General features: G+C 33.2%; 1 protein-coding gene across 1 annotated transcript in view; it reads right to left on the bottom strand.

Annotated features, from left to right (window-relative positions):
* The window catches only part of C5 (complement C5), an 83,820-nt gene extending 73,276 nt beyond the window's left edge, over positions 1-10,544 (bottom strand). Inside the window, exons 1-5 of the mRNA XM_006091105.3 lie at positions 10,456-10,544; positions 6,414-6,606; positions 4,448-4,610; positions 4,092-4,162; positions 1,727-1,818 (exon numbers count right to left, since the gene is read on the bottom strand). Of these exons, the coding sequence (XP_006091167.1) occupies positions 1,727-1,818; positions 4,092-4,162; positions 4,448-4,610; positions 6,414-6,606; positions 10,456-10,520 (584 nt within the window). The 5' untranslated portion in view covers positions 10,521-10,544. The remainder of the gene's footprint in view (positions 1-1,726; positions 1,819-4,091; positions 4,163-4,447; positions 4,611-6,413; positions 6,607-10,455) is intronic.
* Between the last annotated feature and the right edge of the window lie 2,068 nt (positions 10,545-12,612).

Consider the following 12,612-nt stretch of genomic DNA (forward strand, 5'->3'; position numbering starts at 1 on the left):
ATATTTTTAATATAATATTGAAATCTACACTATAGTAGGACATTCATAATAATGTCTCTAGAAACATATAATTCAGGTCAAGCCCACCCAGATGATAAGATTCACACCTCATGTAAAAGAAGCTATAGCTGGAGACAAAGTATGGCCTGTTCAAAGAGGAAAATTATCTGGGTTTAATTAAAAACCTTCAGTCAAAAATATTTACTGAGCACTGGATTAAACACTGTAGATAAAAAAAATAAACAAGATAAAAGGGTCCATGGGATTTCAAATTTTTACTTTTCCATTTATTAGCAGATTGGATACTTGGGAAAGTTGCTTAACCTCATTTGTGAAATGGGAAAGACAATATCTACTTTGTGTACTGGTTATCAATCAATACATTGAATATTATCATCATCATTAATTCAATGTGCCTGTTATGTTGAAGTGCTGGAGATATAACAGTGAACAATAAAACACCATCCCTGTTCTCAAGGAGTTTACAGTCTAGTGGGAATAAAAGGCAAGTAAATAACTAAATAAATAATGGTAAAATTGAAATAAGTGCCACTAAGGAATAAGAGAATAAAAGAAAGGAGAGGGACTACAATAGATCATGTGTCCACGACTAACGTCTTTGAAAAGGGAGCATTTAACCTGTTTTCTAGCCAGCTTTATGAAGAACAAGGTAAAACACTATCTAAGCAGAGGAAACAACATGTGCAAAGGTACTAGAGCATGAAAATACTGGCCATGAGAAGCTACCATGGTTGACACATAATCTGTCATAGAGCAAATGGCACAAGATGAAGAAATTATAACAGTTGGAGAAATGATAATAGTTGTAAAATAGGTTCAGTTCTGTGCTACAGAGTATGTAATATTTTCAAGAAAGTATACAATTTAAAAATTATCCAAATTATTTAAATTCCCCAATTTAATCCAAATTTCTAGATAATCTTCAGTATAGTAAATTAACTGTAAACTACCTTCTAGAGGACAAAGCAAAAATTACCATAAAAAGATTTTTACTTTAAAGTAATTTGGCCATTTATAGGTGCACCTATCTTATTTGTCCTACTCTAAACAACTTGAAGGCAGGAACTGTGGATTCTTCATTCCTATTTTATATCTCTCATTCCTCTTGTACTTTGCACATACTAGGAATGTGTTCACTAAATATTTTTTACATTTGATTCTGTTTAAACATATTCTTAAATCTTTTAACATGACGCCAAGTGGGAGAAATAGCTCCAAGAACATCCTCCCTCTTGAATTATGATAGTCTATGCAGAAAAGACTACAAATAGTAATATATTTATAACTTTCAGAGCAAGGCACGGGACCACACTAGCCTTTTAGACTGATAGTCTATTTGATTTTCTTAAAGGATGGAAGGTTGATGGTTTTGATTTAAAGAAAGAAAGGAAGAAAGGAAGAAAGAAAGAAAGAAAGAAAGAAAGAAAGAAAGAAAGAAAGAAAGAAAGAAAGAAAGAAAGAAAGAAAGAAAGCCATCCAGCCTTTAATTTCTATGTGTAAAGCAGACAAAGTTTAATTTCTATGTGTAAAGCAGTCCTCTCCCCTCCCCCAGAAATTAATTCTCCTCTCCCCTCCCCCTAAAAGATTTTGCATATCCTCATTTCTTTCACAGTAGGTTGCTTCATATCCTCATTTCTTTCACAGCACCAAAAGTTCCAGATGTGTTTTTTTAAAGAAAACTTTATTAACAAATATTTTAAAATACCTAGGATTAGATGGAATCTTGAAGTCAGGAAAAGAGATAATTCCAGTATAATCACTTTCTTCTACAATGTCAACTCCTGATCCTTGAGGATCCTTTGAATAAAAACAAACAACATCAAAGCACATAAACCGAATTTTAAAAATTAACTGATTATATTATATTTGATCTACAGAAATATTTACTAACAAATATCCATGCCTTCAAATTAAATATGAAGGAGAAAGATTATTTAAATGTGTGGAAGGCAAATATGGCTCATTTAAGCCACGTGCCCTCTCACTTCTTGGACCCCTTCTCCCTCTCTTGACACACACACACACACACACACACACACACACACACACACACGTATAAATCAGTTTCCAGGTATCCTAGTCTCAGTTATTTAGATGAGATTCAACTCTATCTAGTATAACTAAAAAAACAAAGTACAGAAATAACTGATGTTATAATTAATCAAATGTGAACTCATAGGCTTTATAGATACCAAAATCTATAAAATACATTTAGTAGCTAGATATTTTATAGTTGCAGTATGGTCATTTTGAGCTTGATAAAACATTCAAATTAGTTAAACAAATTTTAAAGTTTTCATAAAGCTTTCCCATAAGCTTCCTTTTCTGTGTGGGCTTGGAAATTATTTAAATGAGGTTTCTTATTTTCTTTGGACTACATGTAGAGGTCCATTTTGAACTTAACCCAGAAATTTACCACTATATGCCATGACTGTGAAATTAATGGTCGGATTTTTGAGGTATTTTTTTTCTTGAGTTGCAAAGGTCCATTTTGAAAAAGAATTAGAATTGAGGCAAAATATCTTCTAGGTTGATCTTTATCCCTGCAGTCCATTGTACACTGTGCTTCTAAGATGATCTCTCTCAAGTACTATTTTTGTTTAGGGGCAGAAATAGAATAGTGGGGAATAGCTATAGTTATAAAGAATATTAATCATGCTCTGTTAACTGTGATTTTGTTCTGATTAAAGAAAGCATACTCTGACCTGGCTGGGAGTTGTATGTCCCGGGACCTGGGAGTTGAACTCGAAATGTGGTCCATTCTCCTTACCAAGAACTGCCTATCATCATGGAAAGATGAACAATTTTGTTGCCAAAACAATGGAATCCTGGGCTGTAACCACCTGGAAGCCCCTACCCTTTGTAACCACTAGCCTGCATTGTCTGTAATCTGTAACCATTTTACCCATTCCTAATCTTTGTCCTTCTACCCAATATAAGCAACTTGTTTATAGGGGGAACGAGAGGGGGTGTGTGGAACAGATTTCTGTGGATGACCACTGCTTTCCCATGTTGCCGGCAATATTGGAAAATAAAACGCTCATATACGATTCAATCCTGTCTCTGCTTAATTGGCTCAAGTAGTGACAGGCAACCTGCATGGTGACTCTCCACTGCTCTAGGATCAAATTCCTCAATCCCGTCTTCCTGGGACAGCTCTTACACAGGACAACTGGCATCCATTCTTCCTTGTGTGGTGTCAGGATTCTACATCACTCAAGTGCAACCACCGAGAGGGGTAGAAGGTAGAATAAACAGCATCTGACCATATGCTCTAGTATTTTCTGACAGAAAAAGGGTATTTGAGCTGACTGCCTCTCCTTTGTTCTCTTCCAGACTTCTGACATCAGTCAGCCAGTTTATGTACTATCCCCATTTCTTACTGTCATAGCTAAATTCATGCTATATATTACCATGGGAAGTTCTTCATTATTTTTAAAAAACCTATGGCTATTCCTTTCATTAAGACCCAGCTTAAGATTTCCTTTACGTATTCAATTACAGAAAAGGATTACATCATCCTTCAATTTCACCCCTATTTTGTCTTCCCTCTGAGCTTATGTGTCATTTGTCCTATTGTACAATTAGGAGAAAAGGTGCTGCAGCCTATAGGGAAGGGCCATTACTAATACACCTATATTGTTAATAGGTAACTGCTCATCTTTACCTCATGATTTAGCACTATTTTTCATGTGTTAGTTATTAAACTCTAAAGTCCTCAAATGTAAATTTCATTGATTATAATTCTTTATCTTGAATTGTACAAATAAAAAATCTCATAATAGATATTCAATTAATTCTTAGTGATTGGCTGATGTTCTTAAAGAAAGAAATCATGAAGTATATATTTAAATGATTTAGTTTAAAATCGTTGAGATTTCATTTTCATGGCTTCTTTACACATGCCAATTTTAGAGATATAGACATACAATGTTATATTCACAGAAAGTGTTCAGTCACCATTTACTGAGCACTGAATGAGTTCATATGGCATTGGGGTAGGGTTATGAAATTATGTATCTTATCCTAAAAATGAGTTAAATTATTATTTAAATAAATAACATACTTACTATGAAAGTTAAGACAATTTCTCTTTTGGCTGGCTTCAAGTCATCATTCAGTGAATAAACTCTAACCTTTACTGTAAAAATAATTGATAGCATCAAAAACTCTGTTAAACACAAGGGTATTTTAGTTTTTTAAACAATAATCATTCTTAAAAGAGATGAGTCTCATTAAAATAAATCAATACATGGTTAATACACGAAAATCTATTTTTGAAAGAAAGAAAAAGTTAGTCTGCAGATATATAAATTATTAATGAGTCTTTTCTTTTAAAAACCTGAATCCACATTTTTTCAACTGTTAAAAAGCTCTAAGTAGCATCAATTGTCCTCCCTAGGGGAAGAAGCACCTTAGACTCTACCTGATTGTTCTGGAGTGTAAACAGGTTTGTCCGTTTGAATGAAGAGAAATCCATTGTCATAGGTTATTGGCATTTTTTTTGATTTTGAAAAATGCTTTGATAAAACATCCAAATACACATGTGGAACTAGGTTTTGTCCTCCAGGCAATTGTTTGGGTTGTATCTGTAACAGAAATGTTGATTAAAAAAAGAACATAATAGTTTTAAGGTTATAAAATATTCAGATTTTCTAAATACCACTGTAATCTCATTAGAAGGAGAAATAAGTATGTGTATTTAATCATTTTAAAAGCAGTAGGGGAGAAAGAATAGTAAATAAATTTTGCCCAAAGCCCTTCAGTGTTTAATATCATAACCAAAATTTAGTTTTAAGCAATTAGAAGTGTTTCCTAAATGTTATATGCATTTAGTAAAACTATTTAAGCTACTGAAGTTCTCTTGTTTTTAAAATATATTTTTACTGATTTCAGAGAGGAAGGAAGAGGGAGAGAGAAATAGAAATATGAATGATGACAGAGAATCATTGGTTGGATGCCTCCTGCACGTCCCCTACTGAGGATCGAGCCCGCAACCCAGGCATGTGCCCTTGACCAGAATCAAACCCAGGAACCTTCAGTCCGCAGGTTGACGCTCTATCCACTGAGCCAAAACGGCTAGGGCTATAGAAGCTCTTTTTCACTTCATCAGTTCCCTTCAACATTCTCACTGATGTCTGGACACTTTGTATTATATCTATATCCTTCTGTTCCCACCAGTTGAGCTGCATGCTTTCCAATATTTGTAAGTAAATGTAATTATCCACTTTACGTTGCATGGTATGCAAATTTAATACATAAAAAGTAATAAAAGAAAGACAAGTGCTTCTCTGAAAACTTAGGCTTTACACATAGGATAAAAGTTAATCACTAAAATCAACTGCTTGAAATTACATATGTGAGAGCACTGAAAAAGTTTGGAAAACAGTAACAAGCTATTAAGATTCTGCACTCAGGTTCTTCACAAGTGTCTTTAAGTACTTTGTCCACTTCAAAGAAACAGAAACTGTGGAACAAAGATGATTTATTAAAGGTGTGGCACATAGTAAATAAGATTTGGCATTCCAATCAATGGGTCTGCACATGAAGAAAAGACCTTGGCACAATATCAAACAATTGGCAAATAAAGATACATTATAATGTTAAGATAAAATTAGACGCTTAAAATTTGCACCAATATTTATGATTTGTCGACCTTAATCTCCTTTCCAATTAACTAAGTTAGCACTGTTTAAACAGAACTCACTTTTAAGAAACAGTGGTATAAATGAACCTCAGAGCCCTAGCAGTCTTTTATTTTTCTGGTTCTTGAATTTTTATTGTAAAATAATATTTTGGTTATATTTATTCATGTTGCTAAATAAATAAGTATGGAAATTTATTTTTAGTTATCAGAATTTTTAATAAGAAATGAGTTGAAAGCACCTTTCTAGCCAAGCTATATTATAATAACTTAATAGGAAAAAAGTTATTTGATCAAGGTTTTATTTTATTTTACTAACTATAGGTTGTCAATCAGAGCTATTTACTTCAGTTATCAATAATTTATTCATTTTGGAAACTATAATTGTATAGTATTGGAATTTAAACAAACAAATGTTCAATAGCATCTATGGCTTTCTGTAGGCAATGCATTATAGATCAATATGCATATCATATTTCTCTATTTCTCTCTAAAGACAATTTTCACAGATAATAAGTATTTTCTATGTATTTTCAAATATTTACATATTAGTACAATTTTATTTTCCTATTTAGAATTTTCTGTTTCCTTCATATTATCATTAGTGATTGACATACATCATTTAATAATCACACAAAGATATAATGTTATAAAAGATCAAATCTCTATGCTATCAATATTCAAACTTTGAACACATTTAATTGAGAATATTTTACATGTTTATAGAAAATAAAAGATAAATACATACTGTTAAGATTGCAGAGTTTTGGAATTTATTTTCTGTGGATAAAGTAACAGAGGCTGAAGCATAAATAATTTTTTTATCTGGATAGCTTTTAATGGAGATTGTTGCATCAAATGCTTCAGTGTATCCATAAACTTGAATTACAATATTTTCAGATGCTCCAACACGAAGTACTTTCGGTGCTGATATGACATACCTGTTGAAACAGGAAAAGAGAAGGATCAGTATCTCTATATGACATACTTTGTTATACTTCTGATTTCTTCATCTCACTTGAGATATTCAATTTAAAATAAGCACATTTTCTCAGCTTAAAAATAATTTTTTAATTAAAATTTATTTGTGATCTATGGTCATTTCAGCATAGTCTCCAAAAAAGAAATAGCTTGAAATCAGGACTTGAAAAATAGCACTGGAGATTTAGTTAACATTTAGGAAGGTAGTAATAGCACCTTCTTGAGCTACTGCAACAAAGGAAGACTTAATGGTGTTGACTAGAACATGTAAATAGGGTCACTATTTTTGCCCAAAGCAGAAAAAAGCAAGTTACCAATGATTGAATTCCAGTGCTGCCACCTACTGGCTGAGTAACCATGCTAAAGTCACTAACCCTCTCTGAGACAAAAATAACTTAACTGTGAAAATATCACCTTCTTTACCAGGCTGAGGTAAGGATGAAGTGAGACTATGTACATGAAAGCACTTAGCATGTTTAGTACTCAATAAATGTTAAGATTCATTAATTTCACTAAATTATTTGAAAGGAAGTAATCTTAGAAGTACTGGTGTTATACTAGTGAGTGGATTTTTTAAAAAGATAGAATAAAAGTGAGTTTGGGAGAATGCATTTGAAAATGCAAATAGTTATAGAGTCCTTAGAGACCAAATAATCACAACCATACAATAATAATGATAATTGCCGAAACCGGTTTAGCTCAGTGGATAGAGCGTCGGCCTGCGGACTGAAAGGTCCCAGGTTCGATTCCGGTCAAGGGCATGTACCTGGGTTGCGGGCACATCCCCAGTAGGAGATGTGCAGGAGGCAGCTGATCGATGTTTCTCTCTCATCGATGTTTCTAACTCTCTATCTCTCTCCCTTCCTCTCTGTAAAAAATCAATAAAATATATTTTAAAAAAAATAATAATGATAATAACAGTAACTGAGTAGTTATCATATATGAGTGTCTGTATTAGCACTTTATACACAACTAGAGGCCTGGTGCATGAAATTGTGCAGGGGAGGGGTCCCTAAGCCTGGCCTGCACCCTCTCCAATCCAAGACCCCTCAGGAGATGTCCAGCTACCGGTTTAGGCCTGATCCTAACTGCCCTCCCCTGCTGGCCTGATCGCCCCTAACTGCCCTCCCCTGCTGGCCTGATCACCCCTAACTGCTTTCTCCTTGCCAGCCTGATCGCCCCTAACTGCCTCTGCCTCGACCCCCACCATCGTGACTTTGTCCAGAAGGACATCCGGAAGACATCTGCTCTAATTAGCATATTACCCTTTTATTAGTATAGATTCTTTTAATCTTTACAACAACCCAATGACGTAGATACTATTGTTTTCTTATTTTACAAGAGATAAGAGGTTAATTTGACTGAGGTCACCTGGCTTATATGTGAATGAAAGACTATATTCAGATCTCTCTTGTTGTGTTAAACTGTGGTCAAAGTTACAAGCTTTGTTCACAGCCCCAGGCTGTTCCCTCAGTTTTATTTTTCATGTGATATATACAAGAATGAATATGAATTATATGTTTTTGAAATAAATTTTTTAATGTGTGATTTTTTTCATTGTTTATTAAAAGAAAACCTATAAATATAAACCAGGTTATTAATTATATCACAAAGTATATAGTTTGAATAGCGAAAGCTACTACATAGAAAAAAGTGTTTATTCTACTGCATAGAAAAAAGAGTTTCAATCCAAAAGGTGATAATGATTGAGATCTAAGAGCTCATCACTTCAACTGGCAGAATTATTGCAGGCTCTTGTCAAAATTATGACATTTAAAAAGTCTTTCAAATCAGCAAGTGTTTAGTAACAATGAAATTAATTTGGAGGCAATTAACTCCTTTAAACATCTGGCGGTTCTACATGACAACTAATTTGGAACCATTTACAGTCAAATTATGAACGAGAGAAAAGAATCTCCGGACTTCCAACCGTCATCTGATTTCCCCAAGTGCTTACCCAGAAATATCGGAAAATAAGAAAATTTTAGCTTTGATGATAATAAGGTAAATATACAGAAATGTTACAATGTGCTAAGTACCTTTTTAAGCATATTATACATATATAAATTCACTGTATTGCTACCACCACTGTCTGAGAAAAGTCTTATTATTACCTCTGTTTTACAGATGAGAAAACTGATAATTAACTTGCCCAAGGTCACACAGCTAATAAGTCATAGAATTTGGAATTGTTCTCAAGCAGCCTGTTTCCTGAAGTAACACTTTCAATTGCTGTACTACACTGAATTTATCAAGAGCTTTGCAAATCTAGAAAAAAATATGTATTTTAATTTCAGTATTCTTAGAAATTTTGTATTTTATGTTTTAATTTTGAATTGTCTATGTGGTAGTGGTGGGGAAACATAAAATACTCAGTGTTTACAAGTCCGTAAAAGATGGCTCTGGAACCACCATTTTTCCAGATTTTGGTCTATACTGATTTATCAGTTGCACAATCTAATCCAAAGAATTTTGCACTTTTAAAATTTTCTTTCAATAGTTGCAGAGGATCAGGCCACTCAGCTTGCAGGGGGGTAAAAATGTCAGTTTGGCCTTTACCTGGTATGTTCTTTCCCCAGATATTTGCAAAGACTGTTCCCTTCCTTTAAGTTCTGTATGAGTGCCTTAGAGAATGGTGACGGAAAAAAATAAAAAATAAAAAATAATAATTTTAAAAAGAACCTTATCTGTCTACATTTTCAAATAGTTCCTCATCATTTTTGTATCCTATTACTCTCCTTTACTTCTTTCTTCATAGCATTAATAATCACCTGACCTTATTTATTCATTTATTCATTAGTTCATTCATTATTTGCTTCTCCCACTAAAATGCAAGCTGTATATAAATTTATTAATTTAATTGACTGATGACCATGTTGTAAATGGTACACTCTCACTTTTTCAAGAGAAAGAAAGGCAATGCTTATTAAAGGCCAGTACAGTGTATAGAAAGAATTCAGAATCCTGGTCCTAGTTCTACCACTTAATCTCAACCTCTTTGAACTTCAGCCACTTGTCTTTCAAAAACGAATAAATAAAAAATACCAAAGGTACTGGGGTGATTGTAGCAATGCAAGGAAATCAGATTTATGAGATCCTAAGAACACATTTATATTCATAATATAGTTTACATATTTATACATTTATGATAAACTGGAAAAAAATTAAAATGGTAAAGAGGAGTCCTTAATACTAGTCCTGCTTCTTTCTCTCTTCAATAGAGTGACTTTTGGTAAGTCACTTTCCCTGTCGCCACTTATCCTCATATGTGAAATTAGTAGGTTCAATTAGATACTCAGTTCCTTTTCAATAATGTTATTTCTAGATATGGATCACTATTTTAAGACATAGTTTAAAATATACAGTATTTCAATAATAACACTAACCATTGTGAAGAATGAGCTCGTAAATATAAAAATAATTACAATAGTTTTTCAAATCACTGTATTAGAATTAACCCCCAAGTAACCCATTTAATTATGCACAGTATTTAGAAAACAATGCACCAAATATAAATAAGCAATAAATGACAAGAAAGTTTGTCATTTAGAGATTATTTTGTGCTTTTTCAAAGTGAAATTTGAATCATCACTTATGTAATTAAAAAAAAGCAATCCCGTAAAAGCTGTCATGTTGTTAGCTATTCATCAAATCAAAATACTACCATGAGTTTTTTATACAGATGAGAATATTCACTTGGTATTCTCAAAAGTAGAAAGTAATTTTTGAATTAACAAAGTTAACTGATTTTATTTTTCACTCATCACAACTAAGATGCATTGAAAATCAAGATAGGTCCTTTTACTTACGTTTGTTCCTGTCCCCAACTTTTCCCCAGGAAGATTAAAAAACAAAGTATGCCCCAAAGACCCATGGCTGGAGACAGCAGTAAACCATGGGTATAACCTTTTTCTTGAAGTTACTCTCCTTTTAAATAAACCTTGCTAAAAGAATTTGAGTAAATTAGTTTACTGGTTAATTATTAATGTAAGAAAGAAAGACTTCTAAGTTGGAAAAATAAAATCAGAACTGAAGCAACCTTTAATGCCCAGGTATAAAAGTAGGCGATACTTCATAGGGATTTACACCTAGAGAATTTATTTTAATTAATACAAAGAAAGGGATTCTAACATGGGAGTTTGGCACTGCAATGAATGGCTTAAAGCTAGAAACTAGTAAGTCAATCACACTGCCCTTGGCCTTTCCTCTTTTGGCCAGGGTAATTGCTCTGCCATTACATCATCTGTGAGCACCTGGTTAAGACAGGGCTCACTGAGTGGTCTTTTTAGAGAAGTCCTGAGCAATACTGTTGTTAGAATTGGGAATGGCCTAATGATAAGCTGAATCTGCAAAGGAAATCTATGGAATAGTTCTTTGGGCTATCCCAGTCTAGAAAAGAAGCTGAACATTAGGTGGAGGAAAGATTGTGATGGGCAATGAAAATGCCACGTTGAGCAGGCCAACATCATTCTTTAGGAAATAAGTAGCCAGTCAAAGACTTTAGTATTTAGTAGGGAATGAATATCCTTCAATATCTATTAATTTGTACACCACAAATACAAAATTTATACCCATTCAGACACAGAATATCTTTCTTTAAAAAAAAAACAACACACAACCTCAGGTTAAATCTTCCAGTGAGGATCTTAATGTAAGAGTTCAGGAAAAACAAAGCTTCCTATAACAAAGAAGTCTAGTAATTAATTTAGAATGAAATACAATTTTATCTTTAAGATATTATGATATTTTATGTTCACTATAAAACTTTTAATTCACTACCTTCCTTATATTAGCAATCATTTCTATTTTAGTACATAGTAAGTACTCTATTTTAAAATAATAAAACAAATTTCTCTAAACATTATTCTGTAATTCAGATGTTTTATGGTCACATTAGCATTCCTTGCTTTGAATTAATAAGGTTCTATTTTATAAATCCTTTAATACTGAATTCATTAGGGAAAAAAGGCACACAAAGGAAATTTGATATACAAATATCACTAAAGGTGTTTCTTGCATATATTACTAAAATGGTAAAAATATGCCACTATTGTCTGATCATCTAGCCCATTTGTTTCAAAAGAATACCTGTGAAATGATTAAACTGGGTTGTGAAAGATAGGTCAAGTTAAAACAAACAAAGTACTCTTGCCGTCATTTTCGGGAAAAGATATTAGGAGAAAGTGAGAACACTTAAATCATCATAGATGATATATGTATGTTAAGCGCAATTTTTTTGCTTGTATTATAAAGTGAATAGTGATGATATTGGTTTCTCAAATAGAAAACTTTTTAAAAATGATGAATCTCAAAGATCCTTAATAGAACCAAAGTTCAACAATTTACAGATTCTCACCAGTGTTTAAAATTTTTATCTGCCTTTTAAACATGGCTGAGATGAATTCTTCTTTACATTCTAAAAATGTTGACCTTTGGGGAGTCTTTGGCTTTTATACAAATCTGCATCTCTAAAAGAGGAGAAGCTAGGTCTGGCAGAAACTTTGGTGGTCACCTGACCTTCCTGCTAACGCTACCTCAATTCTACGCTGAGGATTGAGCACAAATGGCTTCACTTAGTTTACAAGGCCACCTCCTGACCTGGGTCCCACTTGATTCTCCAGCTTCAGTGTTCCCATTCTTCACTGCAAGCAAGAAGCTGAATTACTTATTCTTCTTTGAGGTCACCACAACATAATGGTGCTCCTGGGATAATAAATAGCCAAATACTATTACTACTATGCTTAACCTATTTATATCCTTAATTTGCCATATCATCAGAAACATGGTTTAGATATGGATTGCTGCTACCAGCACTGCAGAACACAGACTACTCAGTGCTTGACCATAACACCACGTGAAAGCGAATTGGGGGCACAAACTATGTCCAGTTGTGGAGCCTTATAAGTACATATCTCTCATTAGTCACTTGACTTCTTATGTATTTATAAAAATTTTAAAAGACATTG

Source organism: Myotis lucifugus, unplaced genomic scaffold (assembly GCF_000147115.1).
Source record: "Myotis lucifugus unplaced genomic scaffold, Myoluc2.0 scaffold_87, whole genome shotgun sequence".
Lineage (NCBI taxonomy): Eukaryota > Metazoa > Chordata > Mammalia > Chiroptera > Vespertilionidae > Myotis > Myotis lucifugus.